This window comes from Trichoplusia ni, chromosome 19 (genome assembly GCF_003590095.1).
Source record: "Trichoplusia ni isolate ovarian cell line Hi5 chromosome 19, tn1, whole genome shotgun sequence".
Taxonomy (NCBI): domain Eukaryota; kingdom Metazoa; phylum Arthropoda; class Insecta; order Lepidoptera; family Noctuidae; genus Trichoplusia; species Trichoplusia ni.
In genome coordinates, this window is record NC_039496.1 from 6,459,374 (window position 1) to 6,481,608 (window position 22,235).

At 34.0% G+C, this 22,235-nt stretch overlaps 4 protein-coding genes across 4 annotated transcripts; 1 reads left to right on the forward strand and 3 right to left on the reverse strand.

Moving 5' to 3' along the window:
- Positions 1-524: 524 nt before the first annotated feature.
- LOC113503292 lies at positions 525-3,914 on the reverse strand. Its single transcript, XM_026885142.1, has 5 exons — positions 2,927-3,914; positions 1,907-2,117; positions 1,385-1,588; positions 1,038-1,145; positions 525-705 (listed from the first exon to the last, which is right to left on the reverse strand). Exons 1-5 carry the CDS (start codon positions 3,087-3,089, stop codon positions 594-596), a joined length of 798 nt encoding a protein of 265 aa, XP_026740943.1. The 5' UTR covers positions 3,090-3,914; the 3' UTR covers positions 525-593.
- Positions 3,915-6,207: 2,293 nt separating this feature from the next.
- On the reverse strand, positions 6,208-9,817 carry LOC113503289. The gene is made up of 5 exons (XM_026885138.1): positions 9,619-9,817; positions 8,711-8,921; positions 8,254-8,463; positions 6,872-6,979; positions 6,208-6,376 (listed from the first exon to the last, which is right to left on the reverse strand). The coding sequence occupies exons 1-5, from the start codon at positions 9,797-9,799 to the stop codon at positions 6,250-6,252; spliced, it is 837 nt and encodes a 278-aa protein (XP_026740939.1). The 5' UTR covers positions 9,800-9,817; the 3' UTR covers positions 6,208-6,249.
- A 1,083-nt stretch (positions 9,818-10,900) lies between these two features.
- On the reverse strand, positions 10,901-15,211 carry LOC113503290. The gene is made up of 5 exons (XM_026885139.1): positions 14,423-15,211; positions 13,276-13,480; positions 12,759-12,974; positions 12,409-12,519; positions 10,901-11,557 (listed from the first exon to the last, which is right to left on the reverse strand). Exons 1-5 carry the CDS (start codon positions 14,580-14,582, stop codon positions 11,419-11,421), a joined length of 831 nt encoding a protein of 276 aa, XP_026740940.1. The 5' UTR covers positions 14,583-15,211; the 3' UTR covers positions 10,901-11,418.
- A 1,123-nt stretch (positions 15,212-16,334) lies between these two features.
- On the forward strand, positions 16,335-19,553 carry LOC113503297. Its single transcript, XM_026885146.1, has 4 exons — positions 16,335-16,624; positions 16,951-17,108; positions 17,540-17,641; positions 18,691-19,553. Exons 1-4 carry the CDS (start codon positions 16,484-16,486, stop codon positions 18,806-18,808), a joined length of 519 nt encoding a protein of 172 aa, XP_026740947.1. The 5' UTR covers positions 16,335-16,483; the 3' UTR covers positions 18,809-19,553.
- Positions 19,554-22,235: the final 2,682 nt, after the last annotated feature.

Here is a 22,235-nt window from a genome sequence, read left to right on the forward strand (position 1 = left end):
CAATGTTTGATCTAATAATTAGAGCACGTCTTTTGGCTGCACTTTTGCACGCCTTGACGTTAAAAATCTCAGTTATATAATGTAGTTGAAACCGTTTCAACTGCCGGTTAAATATTTGGTCACAACGGCGTCTTGGATGAATAACTTCAGTTTCCTGGACGAATGGTAAAATTCAGAATAAAATTTAATAAAACTAAACTTAAAAAATATTGTGTAAGATAATGTTAAGACCAGCTGCAATCGTTTCACCATTTCATTTAGAAAAATAAAATTTTGTAACTTATTAATGAACATTAAAATACGAAATAGAGTAATTGCTGATTATTGGGTCTATAATTGTAAGGGGCTTGCAAGTTGAAAATCCAAAATTCATATCATAAAAAATAAGATATTAATTTCATACACCACAAATGTCAATCAAATGCTAGCGCATTTCCGGTATACTGAAAATATTTTACATCACAAACAAACGTTCATTTTGATTCACTGAAATGCAATTTAAAACAAAAAACCAAAAGGCAAACTCAACACTTCATCAGAAATTTTATTAACAGTATAACCTAAAATAAACAATTGAAAATATAACAACATTATCACATAGCTGTCTCACAATTCGGGTACAGTTCTGCACAGTCTCCATTGGCCCCGTGGGCGTCGTCGTACTGCTTATGAACTTTGGACACCAACTCCGGGACTTTGGGTAATCTGAAATTATGTTACAAGTTTAGGTATACAAGGAAATGTCGTATATTGTCTGGTCGCCATTAAGGGTTAAGAGGATACCATGATTTCCAAGTTTCTGGACCGAATGGTGCAGGTAATCGTATTGTGTGCAATTGTGTTTCAACAAAAAATAAATATTGCATTGTTGCGGAACAAATAAAGAAACGTCAAATACTTTTACTGAGTCTGTAATTCAAAAGCAAAGTAAAACAGGTAGATATTCAAAACATGTTTATATATACCAAATTAAATCAAGTTAATATTAAAATACAACTTTTAGCTTAAAAAACAGTATATTCAATTTATGTACTTACGTAAATACGGCCCTGGCAATTTCTTCAACAAACGATCCTTGATCATTTCTTCCTTGGCCTGTCTCACACAGCATCCGCAGGATGCACTCTTTACCGTCCCAACCAAGCCTTTATAACAAAAGAAACACTTTCAAAGATATCAAGTGGAAAAGCTATCTTTTCTGATCCTATTTTTATGGAAATCTTAAATTTTCTTTTACAATAAAATAAATTGCACAAAATTTCGTTCTTGAAGTACACTCGGAATGCAAATATGTCACAATTAGATATCTTCACCAGTCTGAAACTTTTCCTTATAAATATTTAGGATTTTGGCTGCAAATATCATATTTATGAATACCACTTACGTTTGCAAAACCTTCTCGAGTTTAACATAAAGTTTATGTCTCTCTTTCCTATGGAAATCTAGCTTCGTTGTGTCTAAATAATTTAAGAGGCTATTATTTTTCTGCCTATTGTGCATTTCCGTTATGATTTCTTTCGTAAGAAACGGTTTTTGTTCAGCTGCATCTACACTTCTTTTAGCGAATGCTGGATTTACTATTATTTTCCTGAAAACAATAAATACGAATCAATGTTTGTTTTTGTAGATTTTCCAAATCAATAAAGCGTGTGTAAATTTTCCTTTTTATTAACCCTCTGATCCAAAAAAAGAAGGGTTTGGTCAGTTTATCCGTCTGTCTGTCTGTATGTATGTGGCCACATATCTCCCGAATAGTCTTTTTATCTTCCTAGTGATATAATTACGTTTATTCGTAATCATTTTTGATAAAACCGGTGGCTCTTATTTTTTTTAACTTATCTTGTATATCAACTAGAACATTAAAAATTGAGAACCTAATTTCAAAGTAGGTTTAATATTTGTTTACCTTTTGTATTGAACTTTGTCCACTACCCTTCCATCTTCGTCTAAGTAGTACAAGATATCACTCCTCCTCTTTCCATCGAATACCCTCTTCCCATCTTTGAGAATGTCGAATACTGCGGGGTCTGTCGGCAACTCCCACGCTAAAGCCGCAGTGTTACCAAACCAAACTATGTTGCCCAGTTGTAGATACCCGTGGTTTTGCGTACAGAATACTGTAAAATAATGTACCAAGAATTAGAATAACGCAATAACTTATCCGTTTTGGAAAAGAGATAGAAGATTATTTGGATCGTGGGACGAGACAAATGTATATAGGTATGCATGTTGTGTGAGATAGGGACGGCAATATTGGTGTCTAATTTCAGGTTGCGCTACTTGAAATGAATTTAAAATTTGGGATACTAATTTGAAATGTTTTTCAAAGAATAACAAGTAATGAATAATGTGAATACCTATCTGGAGCTTAAACAGAATTTGTACCATTTTTCTTTCAACCCGACTTATTAATTGCTACTTACAATACAATGTTTAAATAAGTCGTTCACAGATACAGTGTGAATTTAAATCACCTGGCGTTTTCAAAAACTCAAGGATATTTTTATTTACAAAATCTATTTGATTCTCAACATCGTGATAAAATTCTGTATTTATTAAAAGTAGGAACATAAACATCACAAGTCTACAAAATTGACATTAAACGTTGTCTTTTCTCACGTATAAGTATTTAAAAGGAATTGAAGTTTTAAGTAAAAAACTATTTTTTGGAAATTCTTAAGACCAGTTTGGATCCCTTCGAATCAATTTTAACAAAAATGACAATATTTAAAAAACAAATTTGGTAATGATATAAAAGTAAACAATTTTTAACCAACAAATTTCATGCCATAAAATATTAAAAGAAAAATCAATATTCCTAATGGTCAAAGGTTAACTTACTTATTTTTACGAAACAATAAAAAAAAGTTACATTCCAAAAAGAAATACTTGAGAAGAATTTTATAAAAAAAAACATAGTACGCACCCAATTGTACGGAGCTGCCATCAGGAAAGATCAGAAATCTCTTTTTACGAGATAAAACCTTAAGTGCGGTCCCATTGTCCCTCGATCTAGATATGAATGAGTTATCTGATGTCACGTGATCAAGGAATACGATTAATGACAGGATTGTTTGGTACAACCACATTTTTCCTGAAAAAGAAATCGAAATAATACTTATCACATATAATTTACTTTTTAATAATGTGTTATATGTAGTTAAGTTTCTAGCCAACTTTAGTATTGTTTTGTAGCTAATGTTTTAGTGTTTTCACTGGGTTTATTAATTGTAGTTGCTCTTACTATTTTTCTATAAATCTACATATAATTACACGACACTTGATTTATTAAAACAAATCCCGCACTTGACATTTAAATTACAAGCTGAAAGAATACCGAACTAGTAACAAACAATAATCGACCACGCAAATATTTGTCTCAAGCGAGAATCGAACCCACAGCACGGCACGCGCAGTAATAACAAGCGCACTTGTAATCACTAAGCGCGTGGACACAAAAACTGACACGAAAGTATCGCAATTCGAAGTCTATATGAAAATAACACTTACTTACATTAGTAATATAGGAGAAGCGATACAAAATAGCAGTCCTTTCGTATTCCAAGAAACAACTGGCATGCAGCTCAAAAACAATGGACCCACGTATTTAAACATATTAGCATAAAATTACAACCTTTGTGTAAATAACGACAAATTGTTTTAGAGAAACGTGCTAATGAAAGTACAGCCGAGAGCAAGTTACTGCTCAAACGATAAGCGAAATTCAGCCTTACATGCGCAGAATAAAGTCGACTTGTGTGGCAAAATGTGAGCAGTGACTTGCGATAGACTGTACAATGGCCATAGCACTATTTGCTTAAGAAAGTCTGTCTGTTTTTGTTTCATAGATGTACCTAGTTCCTGAATGAATATGGAAGGCAGTACCGTAATGTTTTTAAGGCCAATGATGGAATGTTTTTGGGCCGGCCGCCTACAGTCTGACTTGGCAACGCTAATAGGTGTAGAGACATTTGGGGCAGAAGCTATAAAAACCTCGTTTCAGCCATTTAGATCCATCAGATGTTAGTCCAGCAGCGGGTAAGAATCAAACGGAAATGAATCATAAATACTAAAAAAAATAGTTGAGCTAGTTTTTTATGCTGCAGATTACAACAACAAAAGCATTTATTTATGTAATGAGATCACAGCACAATAAATGGTTATGTTAACTACATTTATTAATTAACGGTTCGATGTAACTGCATTTAATTCTGCTAGTGAAATAAAGCGAAGGACATTAAATTATGTAGTTCGCTTGAAAAACGTTACAAAAATATAAAGACACAATATGTAGCTCGTAATTGTAATATTTTTGGTAGTAAGAAAGGAAACCTAACTACGTACCTATTACCACGTTCTTGAAGTAATATTCATTCATCTTTCATCATTCATATTTAAAGCAATAGTCTTCTACAACTGCAAATTAGTTACTCTCGAAATATCTTTAAACTAAAATATCACTACATTTAAGTTTCCACGTTATAAAAATGCCGTAAGATTAAAAAAGTGATTTGAAATAATTTTTATACACATCAATTTGCTGGTGCAGGTAAATACCTACCAGCAAATGTTATAATATATGATCAGGCCATTTTCATTTCAAATCAGACCATAATATGCATAATAATATCAAATGCAACCGCACTAAGCCACAGGAGAGTGTTGTAGCGAGTGTTTTGCAACTAGATCATAATTACCGCTGGCCACAGCGGTGGCTCTAACTGCCCGGTGGCCTGGAGTCCCACAAACAGAATGCAATAACAGATCGAAGGATGAAATCATATCTCAACTAGATTTATTTCATTAATATTTAATTCTACAAATTCCTAGAACTAGGTTAATTTATAGTAGTTCCACGTAGCTTTAAACAGGATTCTTGTGACGCCTTTTTCTGCTTACCGTAAGTCATACATCGTATAGTATCGGTTGTAGCCTTAAACTCCTTTGTTTATAAAAAATAAATCTTGCACTAAGGAATTAAATCCTCGTGTCGCAGGTATCACAAACTTTCAAAACAAATGTACAAAGACACACCGATGATCATCATTCGTGAACAAACAAACGATTGTCTTACGCGGGGATCAACCCCTTAACGCGTCGCGCTCACTGGCCTTTTGAGTGCACTACCTACCAGCCGTAACAGCAAACAGGAATACAATTTATTTTAGTTCTAATCTATTGCACTATTTTTTAAAAAAATATGTCGTATTTTAACATCCTAATTTGAATATTTATTATTTTTTAGAAATTCTAAGTCTTTGAAACTGCATAGTTAAATTCCCTTGGAAATTCCAATAGAATTAGAGTAAATTATAGCATGGAAATCTGATCACCCCTGTGGGAAATTACGTTAGTTTTGGAGGAACACGTACGACGAATGCACTACGGTTCCTATTTGGAATGATTAACCTAAAAAGGAAAAAAAGTATAGTCCCGTATATATGGTTCTATTTTAAAGGTAGAATTGTGTCATAAGACAAAACAAGTTAAGCCTGCAAAATACAGCCTAAATCTTTTTGATTTTAAGCTGATAAAATAATCTGTATCCTGTTTTTATTACCTTCTGAAAGAAAATATAAGACGTTTTTCTTAACTGGGTTATCTCAATAATTTGAAGTGGAAAATTCTTATACATTATGGTATTCTAATAGTTAAGCATGCCTCCCAATAGGATTTCTCAGAATCAGTGTTATTACAATAGACCAAGGAGGTAGCTGGTACTAGCGTGCTTTCTGATCGGTATCATGTTTCTTACCTTCAACAACTTTCTAGGAACGACGCTACTGGAATACTTTCGTTTCAAAAATGTTTTGTAAAACTAAACTATTCGCAGCATAAGATATTCTTATCTTGGACAGACAATGAGGAATTTAGAGTATTGTTAGTGCAAAATGTTCTTTTATTAACATTGATGTCCACGTACTATGCTGAGATTTAAGCTAATGAGAGCTAAGTGATTGAAGTACTTGTGTAATCTATTGCTGCACTAGCTTTTTCCAGACTTTATTGGAGTCATGCTTCAATTTCGCAAGATTAACATGAAAATAGCTTTAATATTTAATTGCCAATCTGGCACCCATAACCCATTTTACAAGATGAACTCTACAATCCATTTTACCAGGACCTAGAGTGCTTATCCTCAGCACTATAAAATAAAACTATAAAGACCAACAATCTTTTGAACTCAATTTGTTCCCAAATAAAATATAATTAATTTTCTTTTACTCAATAATGTAATTCGTATAACAATCATTCCGTCACTGTATCATCTGGCTCCGCGCAGCCAGGGTATCGTTTCGCACAGTTATCCCCTTCAGTGTGAGCCATATCGTACTCCTTTTGCACCTCTTCGATGAATTCATCGCCTTTCGGTAACCTGGAATTTCAATAAATTAATTTTAATCAAAATACTTTTAATGTTTTCTTAAGGTTCATCTTAAGTTGTATTTGAATTCCATAAATAATGGAGTATTTATCGAATATGTTCTTAATTATGTCTGTCTGATTGTTGTAAATGTATCTCACAAGTTTCCCTTCTCAAGTAGAATTCGAACAGCTTTGGATTGGAATGTATAGTACGAGTATATAGATCTTGACAGTGATTTTGCTCAGATTTAACACTCGAGTGCATTAAATAGGTCCACGACTAAAAGGACCAGATGAAAGTACCTTGATCGTTTAGGAACGAATCATACGAAATTACTTAATCACAATTGTCAACCAAAACTGTGATAAAGTTTACAGGAAACAAACATTGCTTACAAAAATGTTAGTACAAATAAAATTCCAAAGTCTAACAAGCAAAGAATTTTCTCCATTAGCAATACCAGCCACGGCACTACAATACGGCGGTGCGAAAATCGATACTTACGTGAACACAACTCGAAGGAATTCGTCCTGGAATGTCCCCTGGCTCGGCGCGCGTTGTGCAGCCTCGCATAGTTTGTAAAGAACGCACTGACGCCCGTCCCGGCCGAGCCTGCACAGATTACGTGAGCTTGGAAATGCTTTATTGTGGCCGGGGAGCGGTTACCAGCGAAAGTCGCTCACCAAACTTCTTAAAGTCTTTACTTGGATGTAAGAGACTGTTTCTCTAACGGCCCTTTTACATGACTGCTATTTTTGTGGATGTTACGAAATATTTTTATTTCAAGCTTGCTTGAATTATATATTGAAATAAATTCTCTCTGAAGAATTAAATGTTACCAGATGCGAAAAAGAGTGGAAGATAATCTAAACACGGAACATCCGACCAGGATTAAAAATACGCAAGTTCAACATCATCGTCTAAAAAATTAAAAAAATACTATAAGTCTATTAAGGTCAAGTATTAATACAAGCACTAAACTCCAAATATGACAATACCAGCTCTTAAAATCGCAGAAAATAAATACACATTGTGAAAGGTTATATAAAGCCTAATGACGATTACACATGTTGTGTAAAATATACCTTTGAACTTTATGATAAAATATGATGTGATGAAGGTTGACAGTCCTGCGCTGGCAACAAAGGGTTGTCATCGCAATATATTTTCAATTACGTTCTAATTGAACACGTTACTTTGTGCGTCACTGACATATGACCGTTGACGTCAATATGGGATCTGGTTTTTGGGATTTCGTGTTTTTCTACTAGCCTTAATGGAATCAGTTTAGGTAAGGGGTTATTTTACATGTTTTGTTACTACTTGTTCCAACTTTTCAATGTAAAGGTTTACTTTGGTGTCGATATATTTCTTGTATAATTGCCATTTGTAGGGCTTTGCATATAAATACTCGTATCTTAAACCTGTCTATTCACTCAACTCAAAATTACAATATTGCAAGTATTTACGAATAATGTGATTAAGGCGACTGGTCTGCTGGTCTAGTGGCTAGTTTCCTTGACTGCTATACTTGAGATCGTGGGTTCGATTTTCACCCAGGACAAATGTTTGTATGATGAGCACGACCATTTATTCTGTATTTATTGGTATATTTATAAGTTATCTAGTACTCATAATACAAGCATTACATAATTGAGACTAGATGGCGCTCTGTAAAAATTATAGAATACTATTATTATTACTTTGATGTCCTACTGTCTCGATCACCTTATTTGACAAAGAAAGAGACCGCATGACACTTAAATGCGCCTGTTTGGGTAGTGCCCATCTTCAACACCACTGTACAATCACTTGTCTAAAACAAATCATCAAACCGATTGCCCGCAAAATGAATATTTTTAATCCTCTAGTTGTTTTATACTTACGCAAATAAAAGTTTCTCTATCTTTGGATAGAGATCCAGTCTATTACTTCTATGAAACTCTATGCTGTTCTTCTCCATATTTTCCGGTTTTAAGTAATCTCTATCCAGATGCCTTTTATGCATTTTCTGTCGGTCTATCTTAAGTTTTTCTTTGAAAGAAAGAGTACTGTCTACGCTTCGTTTGGAGAATGCTGGATTCACGATGATCCTCCTGTAATTGATAAGGTCATAATTAAGTGATGGCATCTATAAGTATTTTTATTTATTTATTAAATATTGCATTGTATTGCCTTTGCTGCATTTAAAGATTAAGGAAAGAGTAGCTGAGAAATCCTTTTATAGAATTTCGTACTCCATGGGTAAATCCGATTTTTCTTGGGCTCGTATTTTCTATTTTCACAAAAATAAGCTATTTCAATTGTTATTTATAAAAAAAGAAGATAAGATAAGAAACAAACCTTTTATAAGGAACTTTCGCTATAACCCGGCCATCCTCATTCAGATAATTGATGGTACTGACAGCGTCGCTTCTCCTCAGCGGTCTCTCGAGGTCTTTGTACATGAGGAACTGTTTGGGGTCAGTCGGTAGAGACCACGCGAGACCCGCCGTGTTGCCGAATAGAAAGATGTCTCCAATCGGGATTAGAGCCGCCGTTTGGACACAAAATACTGGAAATGCAGAAAGATTTGAATGGGTTATGTAGCGGTAGAAAAGTAACTCAGAGCAGTATGGTTTGGGTATTCATAAATTGGATGGCGTGATGTTAAGTTCATCGAGCACAAACACACACAATGTTTGACAGCATGCAAAGTAGAGCTACCTAACAATCGCACTAAGTAATGATGGAGTTTACAGTCCAATGTAAACAAGGACTAACTAAACAACACAGCTCCACAGATAATACAAAATCACACTACAGACGCTTTACCTTATAATTATCTCAATAATTTAAAAAAAACTTAATAGCTTTATATGATGAGTTTAATGAAAATTGATATTTTTTTATTTTGCTTTCAAACTTTTCATAAGTTTTTTTTTCATTGGCATTTTTAAACTCTGAACATCTTCTCAGAAATGTCAAGTCCTAATGACTATATAAACAATACTTGTAACGGTCTCATTAACAATAATTAACTACCATTTAGTCAAGTTTCAAGTATGTCAGAATCCTTCTAAATAAGGCCACTATGTCAAAGTTTTGTTCCATTAAAAGTAAGACAAATAATGTACGTAAAATGTTACGGAATTATGACTTGGTCGTACTCGTAGCTCAAAATATGATACATTGTTACTCCACCACTAAAATTCAGGGAACACTAAAGTACATTATCTCATAAAGGACGAAATACACATAAGTATTCATACCAAGTTGCAGCGAACTCCCGCCTGGAAATATAACAAATCTCTTTCGTCTTGACAACGCTCTTGATCCCTCATTTTCCTCGGAAAATTCATTTACCGTATCATTCCCATTGTCCTGAACATTTTCACTAATTACTCTCTGTACAACTAACAACGAAACGAAACATAAAAATGAACTTTTCATATTTGGAACAATAAACTATTCAAAAACTGTCACATTAATTTGAAATAAGAACTTAAACTTGTGAGTACTCTTCCTTTTTTAGGTGTTTGACTTAAACCGGTCTTATGTGAGTTGAGTATTCTAAATACAAACTTCAAAACGGATTTCTGAGTTGCCAGCGGTAAATCATAAAACGTACTGTACCATTTTAGGACCATTGAACACCTAATGTTACAAATGAAACATCAATTAACACTGTGTAAATTGATTTACTGTTATTTTCTGTGACAATTTAGTAAGGTAAATGCATAAAACGTGCGCTTTGAAACAAAGAAATATCAAAGTTCGTTTTTATCCTATTAGAGTCTCTAACCGTTAAATTCGAATCTACCGCACGAAGAGTTAAGGTGATCGGAGAAATAAATTTGAAACGAATATTTCATATATTTATTTTATTATAAATCAAAATTGCTATAAACTAATCAGAATCTTAGTCTAATGAGGTAAGACATGAGATTCATCGTATAAATATTATTTTAATATTAATAATTTATTTATTAAACAATTATATTATACACATGTATACCAACCCGCTAAATGGTTTCGGATAAAAACACGAATTTAATCATAATATCAAATTCGCATTTTTATTCATTTTAAAACCTTTCTCTCTTATCTTCACAGAGTATTATTGAACAAATATAATTAAATAGACCAGAATTTTACTAATACTTCAAACTGCTAATGATCCTAGCGACAATATCTTCAAAACTTCATAAATTGAATGCATTACTAGCAAAATGCGTAATAAGTTACGGTTCACGAATTATTATTTTTTAAATCGAAATTTTATAGTCTTCATTAAATCATTTTACATGCGTACATACTCATTGGCTGTCATTATTAGAATCATTACGTTAAATATTCATATGCATAAGTTATCAAAGCCAATCATTTAGGAGTGAACTAACATCGCATTTACAGTCCAATTCAAAATACATTGTTTGAAATCATTGATGATGGTAAATACTCAGTTATATAATATATCATGGTGCGTGGCTTTTAAAAATTACGAACTAATACTTACTAGAATGCAATTAAAGATACTAGAAAAAGCCACCAAGTGCAATTCAAAACTTATTGAAAAGTCTATTATTATTTTGATACAATTAAAGCAACGAATAAATACGCTTCAAAATGTACCCATAAATAAATAATTCCGAAATAAATAAAAAAACAATTACAAACTCATTCAGAAACCTGAGTGACTACCATAAACTTTTAAAGAATGATTATTGGAATTGTACCATAGACCATGTTGTACGCTTTTAGGATTCTGCAAATTCTGGTGGTGGGCTCCCTTTTCAGCACGTAAGCTAGAAGTCTTGCCATTATGCATCGGATTTGGGAGGCTATCAGTACTTCCCAATTCCCAATTCCCTTCAGAAACGCAGAATACAACTATGATGCACTGGCTAAATCCGGTTACTACTTAGCTGAATCCGGTTAGACTGGAAGCCGACCCCAACATACCCAACTATGTTGCGGTCGGCTAAAAACATACTTTTTCGGTATAAAAGGCTAGGCCGAGGATGATATACTAGCTATCTAATAGCTTTAGCAGTTCTCTTAACTCTATCCTAATAATTAAACCTAGGTGAGTCAGGTTCCAAGACCGGCTCATCACACTCCGGGTACAGGTCGTCACACGGTTCTGTCGCTGCGAAGGCCGCATCATATTCGCCGTGCTTATCTCCAACCCCCGGAGTTTTTGGTAAACTGGAAAAGGTAGGTAATATATTTCTCATACATTTTCATGTTTCAATTTTAGAACCCATATTTTCAAACAATCCAAGTCTATTATGAAAGCTCGTCTTGCTATCTTGCTTTTTAAATGCACTCAATCTGTCCATTTTTCGTAATAGAGATCTTTTTATCAATTACATAAAAGTGAATAAACGAAACAAACAAACGATTGAGAAGACGTTTTGTAACTCTTCGCCTAAGTTCCTAATCATTACCTTATTCTAAAGACCCGAAACTTTAAAACAAACGAAAGTCGACAGGTAAAGTTTAGGTTGCATTTGTTTGTAATTTTGAGATTAAATTACAAAGTCCTTCAGCACCAGTTCGTGTTATCCCGCTTCAAATCAAGCCACTGGTAACACAATCTCTGTAATTATATTCGTAATTATTCAGTTCCTCGATTCTAATTAATTATTCGAATATAATTATGTATAATAGGGCTTAATCTTGTCGTCTTTAATATTGAATAATTGGATTATTGTTTTTGGTGTCCGCAAAGCGATTTTATTTTTGGTTATTTCTGATTTTAGTTTCGTGTTGGGATTTTTCGTCTTCGGTTTTAAAAGCGTACTCATTAACATCTATTTTAAGAAAATCACGAATATGAAACTACAAAGATGTAACTTGGAAATAAATTTATATTTCGATCAATTTACCATTTTCATGGTGTTTTCTTATTCGTGTAATGTATTGTAATATCTAGTCGATCATTCTTTGTATTGGTAAGAAAATGGCACGCATGCTTAAACTATTTGGGTACTTAATTTTGTTTAAAGAGTAAACTTCGGATGTATATGGTAACACAGTTCGAAATCAATACTTACGTGAACATAGCTCTCATTATTTCCTGGAAGAACGGTGCTTGCGGTTGCTGCTGGGATTTACCGACCAGGCATAATGTTTTCAGCACACAGTGTTTACCGTTCACGCCAAGACTGGAAGAGTAAACAGAAATATCTTAGAACACACGAACACTTTAGTTTATAGACAATAGTTTCAATGTTCGGTTTTGGAATCGAAATGGACAATGATCATTGCTTTTTCAAATAAAAACTGCAACTATTATGAAAAAATATAGGATGCAGACCATTTAAAAACCTAACCATAAAAAAGATATCGCAAATAAAAATCGTTTCACACGAGGTATAAACCCAATGTGCGACATAATACCGACCTGTGTAGCATCGTTTCTATTTTCTGGTAGAGCGAGGCGCGACTGCTCCTGTGAAATTCGACGCTCCGTTGCGCCATGCGTCCGCTTTTCAAATATTCCCGTTTGTTTTCCGAGGCATGCATCTGTTTCCTGTCTATTTTAAATTTCTCTGAAGTTCCTTTTTTATCCGGCCAGTCCACGCTGCGTTTCGCGAAAGCGGGATTCACTATGGGTTTTCTGAAAGTTGTTCGCAGATAGTTAATTCCGCATAGTTTTTTGTCTGTCGAACATGGATTGTAATTTAGTTCGGAATTTTCTAGTGGCTCTTTTATTTGTTGTGTAATCTAGATGGATTGTGCTTGTATACAGAGGAGTATCTGATGCAGAATGAACATATAACTAAACCTTAAGCTAAGTAAAATTACATAACTCCAGACATAAACATAGATACATATGGGTACACGTATATAAAAAAAAACATTAGAAAATGACAAGTTTGGAAAAAAATATGATTCAAGCTGAAGAACATTTAAATTACCTATGATAAGGTTTCGTATCAATAATCCTGCCGTCCTCATCGGTATAGTAAATGGTTTTGGTGTCGACTCTTCTATGAAGAGGGTCGGCGTGATGCCTGAAGGGAGAGTACGGGTCCTGGGGCAGCTCCCACGCCAACGCCGCCGTCGAGCCGTAGAGGAAAATGTCTCCAATACGAAAGATCATGGCGTATGTCGTACAGAATACTGAAACAGGAATGAGAAACGGTAAGAGAAATAAAATATAAATATATAAGGCCTTCATCTATGACTGTAAAGAAATTAACGATTATTTTTCAACATCATCGTTTTGTGAATATCAAAAAAGTCTCCTGATTTTAAAGATTACTACAATTATATACCTAAGCAACTTAATATAAGCAAACAGAAATAACAACTGAATGAATACAAACAATAAATCTCCAATCATACATCCCTCTCATATCTCAAACAATATCTCAAGCAGATCTCGAGCAAACCAGGACACTGTCCAATTCACTAGTTGATATATATTGTACCTACTTCCCACATACCGCTTAAAGCTCGTCATCATTTCAAATAGGATTTACTTTATAAATGATAGAGTACGGGAATCTAGTGTAACAACGTTCGCCGTGTTTTGAAGAGCGTATTACGTCACTGGTCCATTTGTTAGGAGCTCACAGCAATTGCTCGCTCGTAACGGCTGTTCGCCATCCAATATGCTGTTTAGATGTTTGTGTGGCTCTTTAGATTCGGACAGTCGGCTAGATTGATAGTGAATAAAAAATTGCGGTCTTTGGTAGAAGTGCCTTTTAACAAGGACGTTGTGGGTAGGAGAATTTTGGTTTTGGTAATATTTTAGGCGGTCTGCTGATAAGGATTTGACTGGAGTAACAATAGAGAAACAATGAGGAGTATATAATATAATAATATTATGTGAAGTTAACTCTTACTTGACATTTGATTGAACTAAACTGTCTGGAGTTCAGTTAATTTATTGTTAATACTACATTCAATCTCTATCGGTCCTTAGATTCAAAATCAATACAACAGTAAGTTTAATTATAATCACCGCATCAACTTAAGAAAAGTTTATAAAGATTTAAAGACACTTCACTCGTCTTTGAACTAAATATACTTATAATTAAAGATTAAAATAAAACTCACCCAATTGTATAGAACTGCCTTCGGGGAACACGATGAACCTTTTACTTCTTGACAAAATCTCACTTCTTTCATCTCTTTTTACTTCGTCCGTATCGTTTGTTTCTTGAGCTTGTATCCCAACAACAAGAATCAATAACGTTGATGCACTAAAGAGATTCATTTTAAAAACGAATCTGTTCTATTCTTATTTTGAATCTCACTTTTCTTTTTTATCTCCTCATGGCATCAACTTTAGAATCAATTTCGTTTCGTCTTTTGTTTTTGATCGAGATTAGTTTTATTTCTTTTTTTTGTATTATCTATTGTGGCATCCACATTCAGTTCTCAGTTGACAATGTCAAGATTAGCTATGGATAAGATACCGTTGATCACGACTTACAAATATTGGGGTACCGTTAACAAGCGTGGTACAGCGTGGTTGGCTTTTGAATTTTTGGTTTTATTTTTTTGTAGAGATTTAAGAGTTCTAGAAGTGTTATATTTAAGTACCTACAATCAACCATTTTCCATATTTGAATTGTTATAAAGTGTTTATTTGAAGATCGATCCATAATTGTTGTCAAATTGAAATTGTACATACGCAACAATTTCCCTAACACGACGAGTACTAATGTGATTATTAAAATTTAACAGTATAATTCCTTTCAGTATCATATGCCTTACAAAGAAATCTTAACATGAATACGAAAACATCTTTAAAATACGAAAACCTCGTAAATTTGATAATACGTAGTAGTAAACGCACTCAGTAAAGAGTAAGGTTTTCAAACTAACAATATTCCGCAAGATCGTTATATTTGAATTATTCTAAATTATGTTCAAAATTATCTAAATAATGAAACTCTTCTATCATTTAATTATTGTATAACAATTAACCATCTTTAATAATATCCGATTCCATAGAAACAATTTTAGAATTCTCAATGGCATAATTTCGAACATCCCATGTATAGACATCGTTCTATTTCTAAAAATACAGGTCGGAAAAAATAGCTGTTTATGAATAAAAAAATCAAATAAAACCTACTTTTGCATAATAGCTTTCTTCATTTTGTGTCACGCTTCCATAGTGAGTTGTTAGAGTCTAAAATAGTACCGTTATTTTTATACTACGCAAAGAGAAAGCCACTTTATGACCATTCACAAAAATACCGAAAGAGGAAAACTATTTTAAGTTTATTGCAACAGTATAAGCTAAAATAATTGTTCTACATTTTGTAAGGTTGGTATTATTTATAAATGCAACAAAAAGCATAATTCACTTGCGAACATACTCATCACACAATCATTACAAAGTATCGATTTTTCATCTTCACACATAGTGATCTCCGTGGTCGAGTGGCGTACGCACTGGTTTCAAGGTGTCGCTAGCTCTGAGGTCCCGGGTTAGATCCCCGGTCGGGTCAATGAAAAAATTAACATTTCTATATTATCTCGGGTCTGGGTGTTTGTGGTACCTTTGTTGAATCAGAATTCCATAACACAAGTGCATTAACAACTTATTTTATTTATTTATTTATGTATGTGATGTTGTCCGTATTTATTTTTTATTATTTTTATAGGATTCACTATATCGTGAGATAAACTAAACTAATCGCATTATCACTTACAATATGTTCATCATCATGGCTTTGTTATTGAAATCACGATATAAAACTCACGAATTAAACGAATAATTAAACGAGTATCGATACATTCGCAGTTTAGTCTCTAAAGGAATGTGTGTTTTTGACTCCTATTCATAAAAAACCCATCATATGTGCTCTAGATTACATTGAGACCTAATTGCACGACAACCCACAAATTAAAAGAAAACCTATCGGAAAACGAAATAATTAAGCCATTCTCCGCAGACGCAACTTTAGTAAATATAATTCTGACGTATCAATATTTAAAGGTAGACATGATTATTATCCAAATGCAGTCCAAACGTAAGGGTAACACCTAGAAGAAATAATACAATTATAATAATCCTCATATATTTTAGAAGGAGAACAAACTCTATGTATAGGTTACATTCCAAAGTTAACATTAAAACCTCCTTTTATTTCCTGTAGAATCATGAACAAGTTCCTGCCATTAGTGTTACTATGCTACTTATGTTCGGCTACACTCATCATTATCGATGCCAGCGAAGCTAATGGGACTGTCTTGCATAGAAACAGAAGATATCTAGCATTTATGAATACAACGAGATTCTTTGTGAGTATTATTTTGTATAGAACATATTACAAGCCTTACAAACCTCCAGCTTAAATACGTTAACGTAACGAAACGTTAGTTACCATTAGTATTTAGTTTTGATCTTTGACCGGGGTCTATACCTACTGATGGAGTATATGCAATCTACCAAGAGCAACTTTTGCTGTGACTTTTGTCCTTTGGACACACTTATAAATATACTCTAAGGTATAATAATAGGTACCTATTTATTCATGTCTTACTATAGAGATATATCGTCTTACTTCAGGATAAAGTCTTAAACATTTTTCTAAACACGCATTTTATAAAGATGACAATTTTTTTAGATGAAAGTAAATTTCAAAGTGAACTCAGTCCCCTGGAACCAGCTGTTCGCTCAAGCAGTAGGGTTCCGCATGAACTGGGACGATCCCCCGGACTCGTACCGATATCCACGGATCTACAGAAGGGATGTTTACGACCATGTCGAGACATTGCTGGACAGGTAAATATTCTGGTAACATTTTATATATTGGCTGTAGCTATTAGTCGAATTGATCGTACAGTAAAAAAAATCGTCTGTTTCATACTTGATGTTCAGAAAAATGCCAATCGAGCAGCAATTAATCTGACTAGTTTTTGGGACTAAGATAAACGTTTTCATTTTTACGGTTAGCACAGCCGTGATAAAGAAGAAGATCTGCCTCTACAGGCTAAAAACATCGTTAGTGCTAAAAGGCTGCAGTTGTTTGACATGTCTTAAAATAAAAAAATTAAGGATTTATATTTTTACGGGTGGCTAAAAAGGTTTTCTTTTAAATTGCATAGATCTTTTTAAACAGTTTGGCCGAGCAACAACCAATCAAACCTTCACTTTAAATGTAAAAGGATTATTTTCCCAAATTTTAATATAATTATAAATTATTTGTATTGCAGGAACGGGCTGGTCGGCTTCCACTGCGTACGGCGCGCCATCTGCGAAATCCAAATGATACAGAACCCGAACATCTACCACAAACTCCTTAAAATGCTGTTTAGGTAATGATTCTGCACCTTCAAATTTAGTTTGGAAATCTGGGCCTCTTTTCCGCTATTTACAATTGCTGATGAATGAATGGTAATTGACACTATTTGCAAGCACATTGCTAACACTTGATTGAATAATATTTGAAAATTCATTGTATTGACCGTAAGTGTTCCCCCGTACTGAAGTTTCAAACTGGAATTAGGGTTCTGGTGGTTTAGTCTTAGCAAGACAGCGCACTACCTATCACAGAGCAATGTCTCTTCTACTTACGCAATTGTAATTTTTTTAGGAAGTGATTGTAGAACCTCCGTACTGTGAGAATTATGAATAAGGATTATTGTGGTCGCTTCCATGGCAATATAGTAAGCGCGTAGTGGTGACTCTTCTCACCATAATGTTAACAGTCTTGGCCTAAGAGCGTTTTGTAAGGAAACCTTATGCACGCAGACATGCTGATTTTTAATGGGATTAATTTATATGCTAATAGGGAAGTGTTTTCGTTGAAGGTTTGGTTTAGAAAAGTCTTTTAAGGTCCGGGTTGTTCACCTAGTCTTATTTTTTTTTTGCACTCTTATTAGTTCCATGTTACGTGATAATCTTTCAACGTAAGAAATGATGTTTAGAATTTAAAACTCCAAAACCAAAAGTCTTTAATAATCTATTAGCATCATATGCTACATTTCTTCCTATAGTCATACTTCAAAGACTAACAATACTTGTACAATTGCCGGCGCTTTCATTGAATACATCAGTTTAGGGCTGATAAGGCGATAATCGCAGGTTTAGTGGGCACGGATATTCGATTGGTATAAAGTCAGCCAAAACCGTGCACGACGGGTTCGATCCCCGCGCCTGACAAGTATTAGTGCGAGCAACGAACGCTTGTGAATCTGTGTGCTTATTGAATGTTTGTGATACCCGGAATACAGGAAGTTAATTCTTGTGGATCCGCTCCAATAATGATAAGTTAAAAACGGATAATCCACAATAATTAACTTCCTTTAAGGGAGAGTAGGTATATTTTTTAAGAAAATAACATTAATTACATATTAAATTCCAGAAAAATATCATCAACCACAGAACGCTGGCATAACTCGTCGCCTGAAGAATGCTATACGTCACTGTCATCATGTCCCTTGTCACTGCTGGCCGTATCACCTTACACCGACATTAGTTAATGTCAAAATATTCGTAATTTACTGGAGTGGCTCTAAAGTGAAGGGTTATGACTAACACTGGCTGGTTGGTTACGGTCAAATGTTTTCAACAATGAAATGTTCTTTTTCATTCTTCTTTTTTGAATTTGAATGATTGTACGTTCTTATTCATTTGTATTCCTTGGTCAATAAATGTTTTTTTTTTAATACTGCTGGTAATTAACTTTATTCCTTTTTCATACTGAAACTTTTTAGATTCCGCTATCTGATCTTCTTTTCTGTTTCTTGATCGTATACGTTTTGTTTTTATTTGAAAAAAATACAAGACCTTATTTTTGACGAATGTACCGGGAGTAAACATCATCATTCTATCAATAGATTTAAATAACTTTACCTGAAGCCAGGGGATTTATGAAGAGAGCTGAAGATTTAGCTCATTACCGTGTCTTGCCTGTGTCCAGAATAGGCCTCTCATATGTGTCATGAGTATGATGATGAACTTTATCATAATTAAAGAATTGTATTATATCCTCGAAAAACTGGACTAGACTTTAACGTGACTCAAGCTTTACATTCTAACCGATTCGCGCTTTCTTTAATTCCGACTGAAACAGTAGAGTTCTTCAACCTACATTCTTGAACTAGTTTACATTGTCCAAACATAATAATTGTTGATAACCCACTCGACAAATACAACCTACTTACTGACTGCTGCTGAAGAAATATTGTCGCTTTCATTACTTATCCACGTCTCTTAACTGTCTGTGTTGTAAAAAAAACTGTTTACGTCAAGAAACATCGGATATCTTAAACAGTTGTGTGAAAAAAATCACTCAATACTTTTTTTATATTGCTCTGAAAGATATGTTAGTGTAAAGTGAAAATGCCTGATACTTGCTTGTTGTGAGACATGGTTCCAACTGATAACAACTGAACATTGACAGTTGTCAGACGAGAATATCAGTGGTGCAACCTTTTTGGGATTCAATGTAATTGAACAATTAAAGTGTTGATTTAAGCTATTTAGATGAAGAGCTTACAAATAGAATATTGAATGTCCTCCGATTAAGAAAGAAGGTTTCAAGAAACGTACAATTTAAAAATGTACAAACAATTCCAAGTTTGTTTCTTGTGCTATATTTGTTTCTTGACGTTCATTCTCAATGATTTTGGGAATGCCAATGAGCCTAGTCATCGGCATAAGAGGTATCTGAGCTTTCGAAATGTTTCGCATTTCTTTGTAAGTACTTTTTTAAATCCTTTATTGCAAATAAGTCATTTATTATAAGCATTCGAATAAGAGTACACGTCAGGGTCTTATTTAATTATGTATTCCTTTCATAGAGTATATAGGTATCGTAAACATGATGAATTATTTTGTCTTCTTTTAATCCTAACATTCTACAAAGCATTCACTTTTGCGTCCACACCTAAAACATATTTTCTTATAAAGTCAAATCATAGTTAAGAAAATGCTCATCCCACTTAAATTATATTAAAATCGATATAATGATAGTTATGTTTTTCAGCTCCGTTTCAACTTCAAAGCTAACATGGTGCCCTGGAATCAGATCTTCGCCCAAGCTCTCGGTTTCCGAATTAATTGGGACGACCCGCCAGACAACTTCCACCAATACAAGAACCATTTCATACATCGCAGAACGATTTATAATAACATAGAAACAGTTTTAGACAAGTAAGTGTAAGATACGATTAACTACAATTAACCATAAGATTGACCACAAGAAGCCTAGAAAAGTGACTGATTCGATCCGTAATAAAAAATCGTGCTCATCACACAAACATTTGTCCGGGATGGGAATCGAACCCACGACCTTCGATATAGCAGTCAGGGGCCACTAACCACTAGACCAACAGGCCACTCAAACTGATTGAAACTTCTTTATCCCTTGTAGAAATGTCACTACGTCTGTTAATAGATCTAATTTATATCTATATAATATTTATTACGTTTTTTGGACCATACAAATGTGTGTCAAAACAATGCTTTAGAGCTAAGCCTTCATTGTTGTATGACGTCCAATAAATATCTATTTACCTTCGTGTTTACCGCACCCCAAAGACTAGTGCTAACTAATACAAATAGCGTTAACCAATAGATAACTTTCTTTTATAGGGGAAACACATTTTTTCTTGTGTTATACTTTACTTTTGTTTAAGTTAGGTTAGGTACTCAGTAGAAGTTTGGTTGTACCGGATGTAGACCAGTCCAGAATCAAATTGTTTAATTATTTCTTTCGTTGTTGTATAGCAATATATATTGTATATTTTATTTATTTAGCCCACTGCTGGGCAAGTCCTCTTCCAAATCCTTACACGAAGAAGGAGGAAGCAGGATGGTCGTTAAGGTCATCCCACCACCGCTTTCTAGGTTGCCCATTGCATGGTGACTTTTGTCCAGAGGTCCATATGAGTAGTCCAGTAGTATTCATGCGGCTAACATGCGGCGTCGGCAAAAAGTCACTTTGTCAGCTTTACATATTCGCCAAATACTCATAAAACCTTCAGCACACACAAAAAACTTCAAACAGCCAATAAAGGTACAAATACCTTCATTAATAACATTCACAAAAACTAATTGATTGCCCTAGGAACGGCGTCAATGGCTTCCACTGCGTCCGTCGAGCCATTTGCGAAATGGAAACGATCCCTGATCCTCGGAAAATATACCACAAACTTTTAAAAATGGTGTTCAGGTAATATGAAATGACATTTTTTAATGAAATTATGTTCTTAGCTGACGACCGTTGAAACGAAATTAAATTACGAGCAATTTTTACGCCAAAATGGATACTCGGTTCAAAAATTACTGCCAACCGAGTCTGGCTGGTAAATGTGGAAGTTTCCAGAGAATTATTTCTGAGAATAAGAATTTTAATCATAAGTTATTGTTATTAAGAACATAGATCGACCTTATCGTAAAGTTAATTAATGGAAATTCGAGAAATTTTCTCTTTATTACATTATAATTTCGTTTAATTTATGTTCTATATAAAACAGTACCAACGTTCTTGGTATTCACATAGTTTTCTTTGGTAAATTTTCAGACAGCAATCATCGGCAACTGACAAATGGCACAACAAGACATCGGAGGATTGTGAACAATCCATATCATTATGTCCAATTTCTCCACTACACGTTTCACTTTTCACTGATGTTTAAATGATAAACATGAATTGTTCTAATTCCCTCTGATCGAAAGCGCTTGATTTCGTATTGGTTATCAGATAAGGTTCACCATACATCGTGGCAATTGGGCACACTTCCAGTCAACAGGAATATAAATTATAATTTTGATTTTAAGGTTAACTTATTAATAAAATTGAAAAACAAGTTCTAAAAGAATATTAATAGAATAAAATATGCCTTAATGTTATAAAAAAAATATGAATAAACCGTGCAATAATTATGGAGGGTGTGGAAGCAT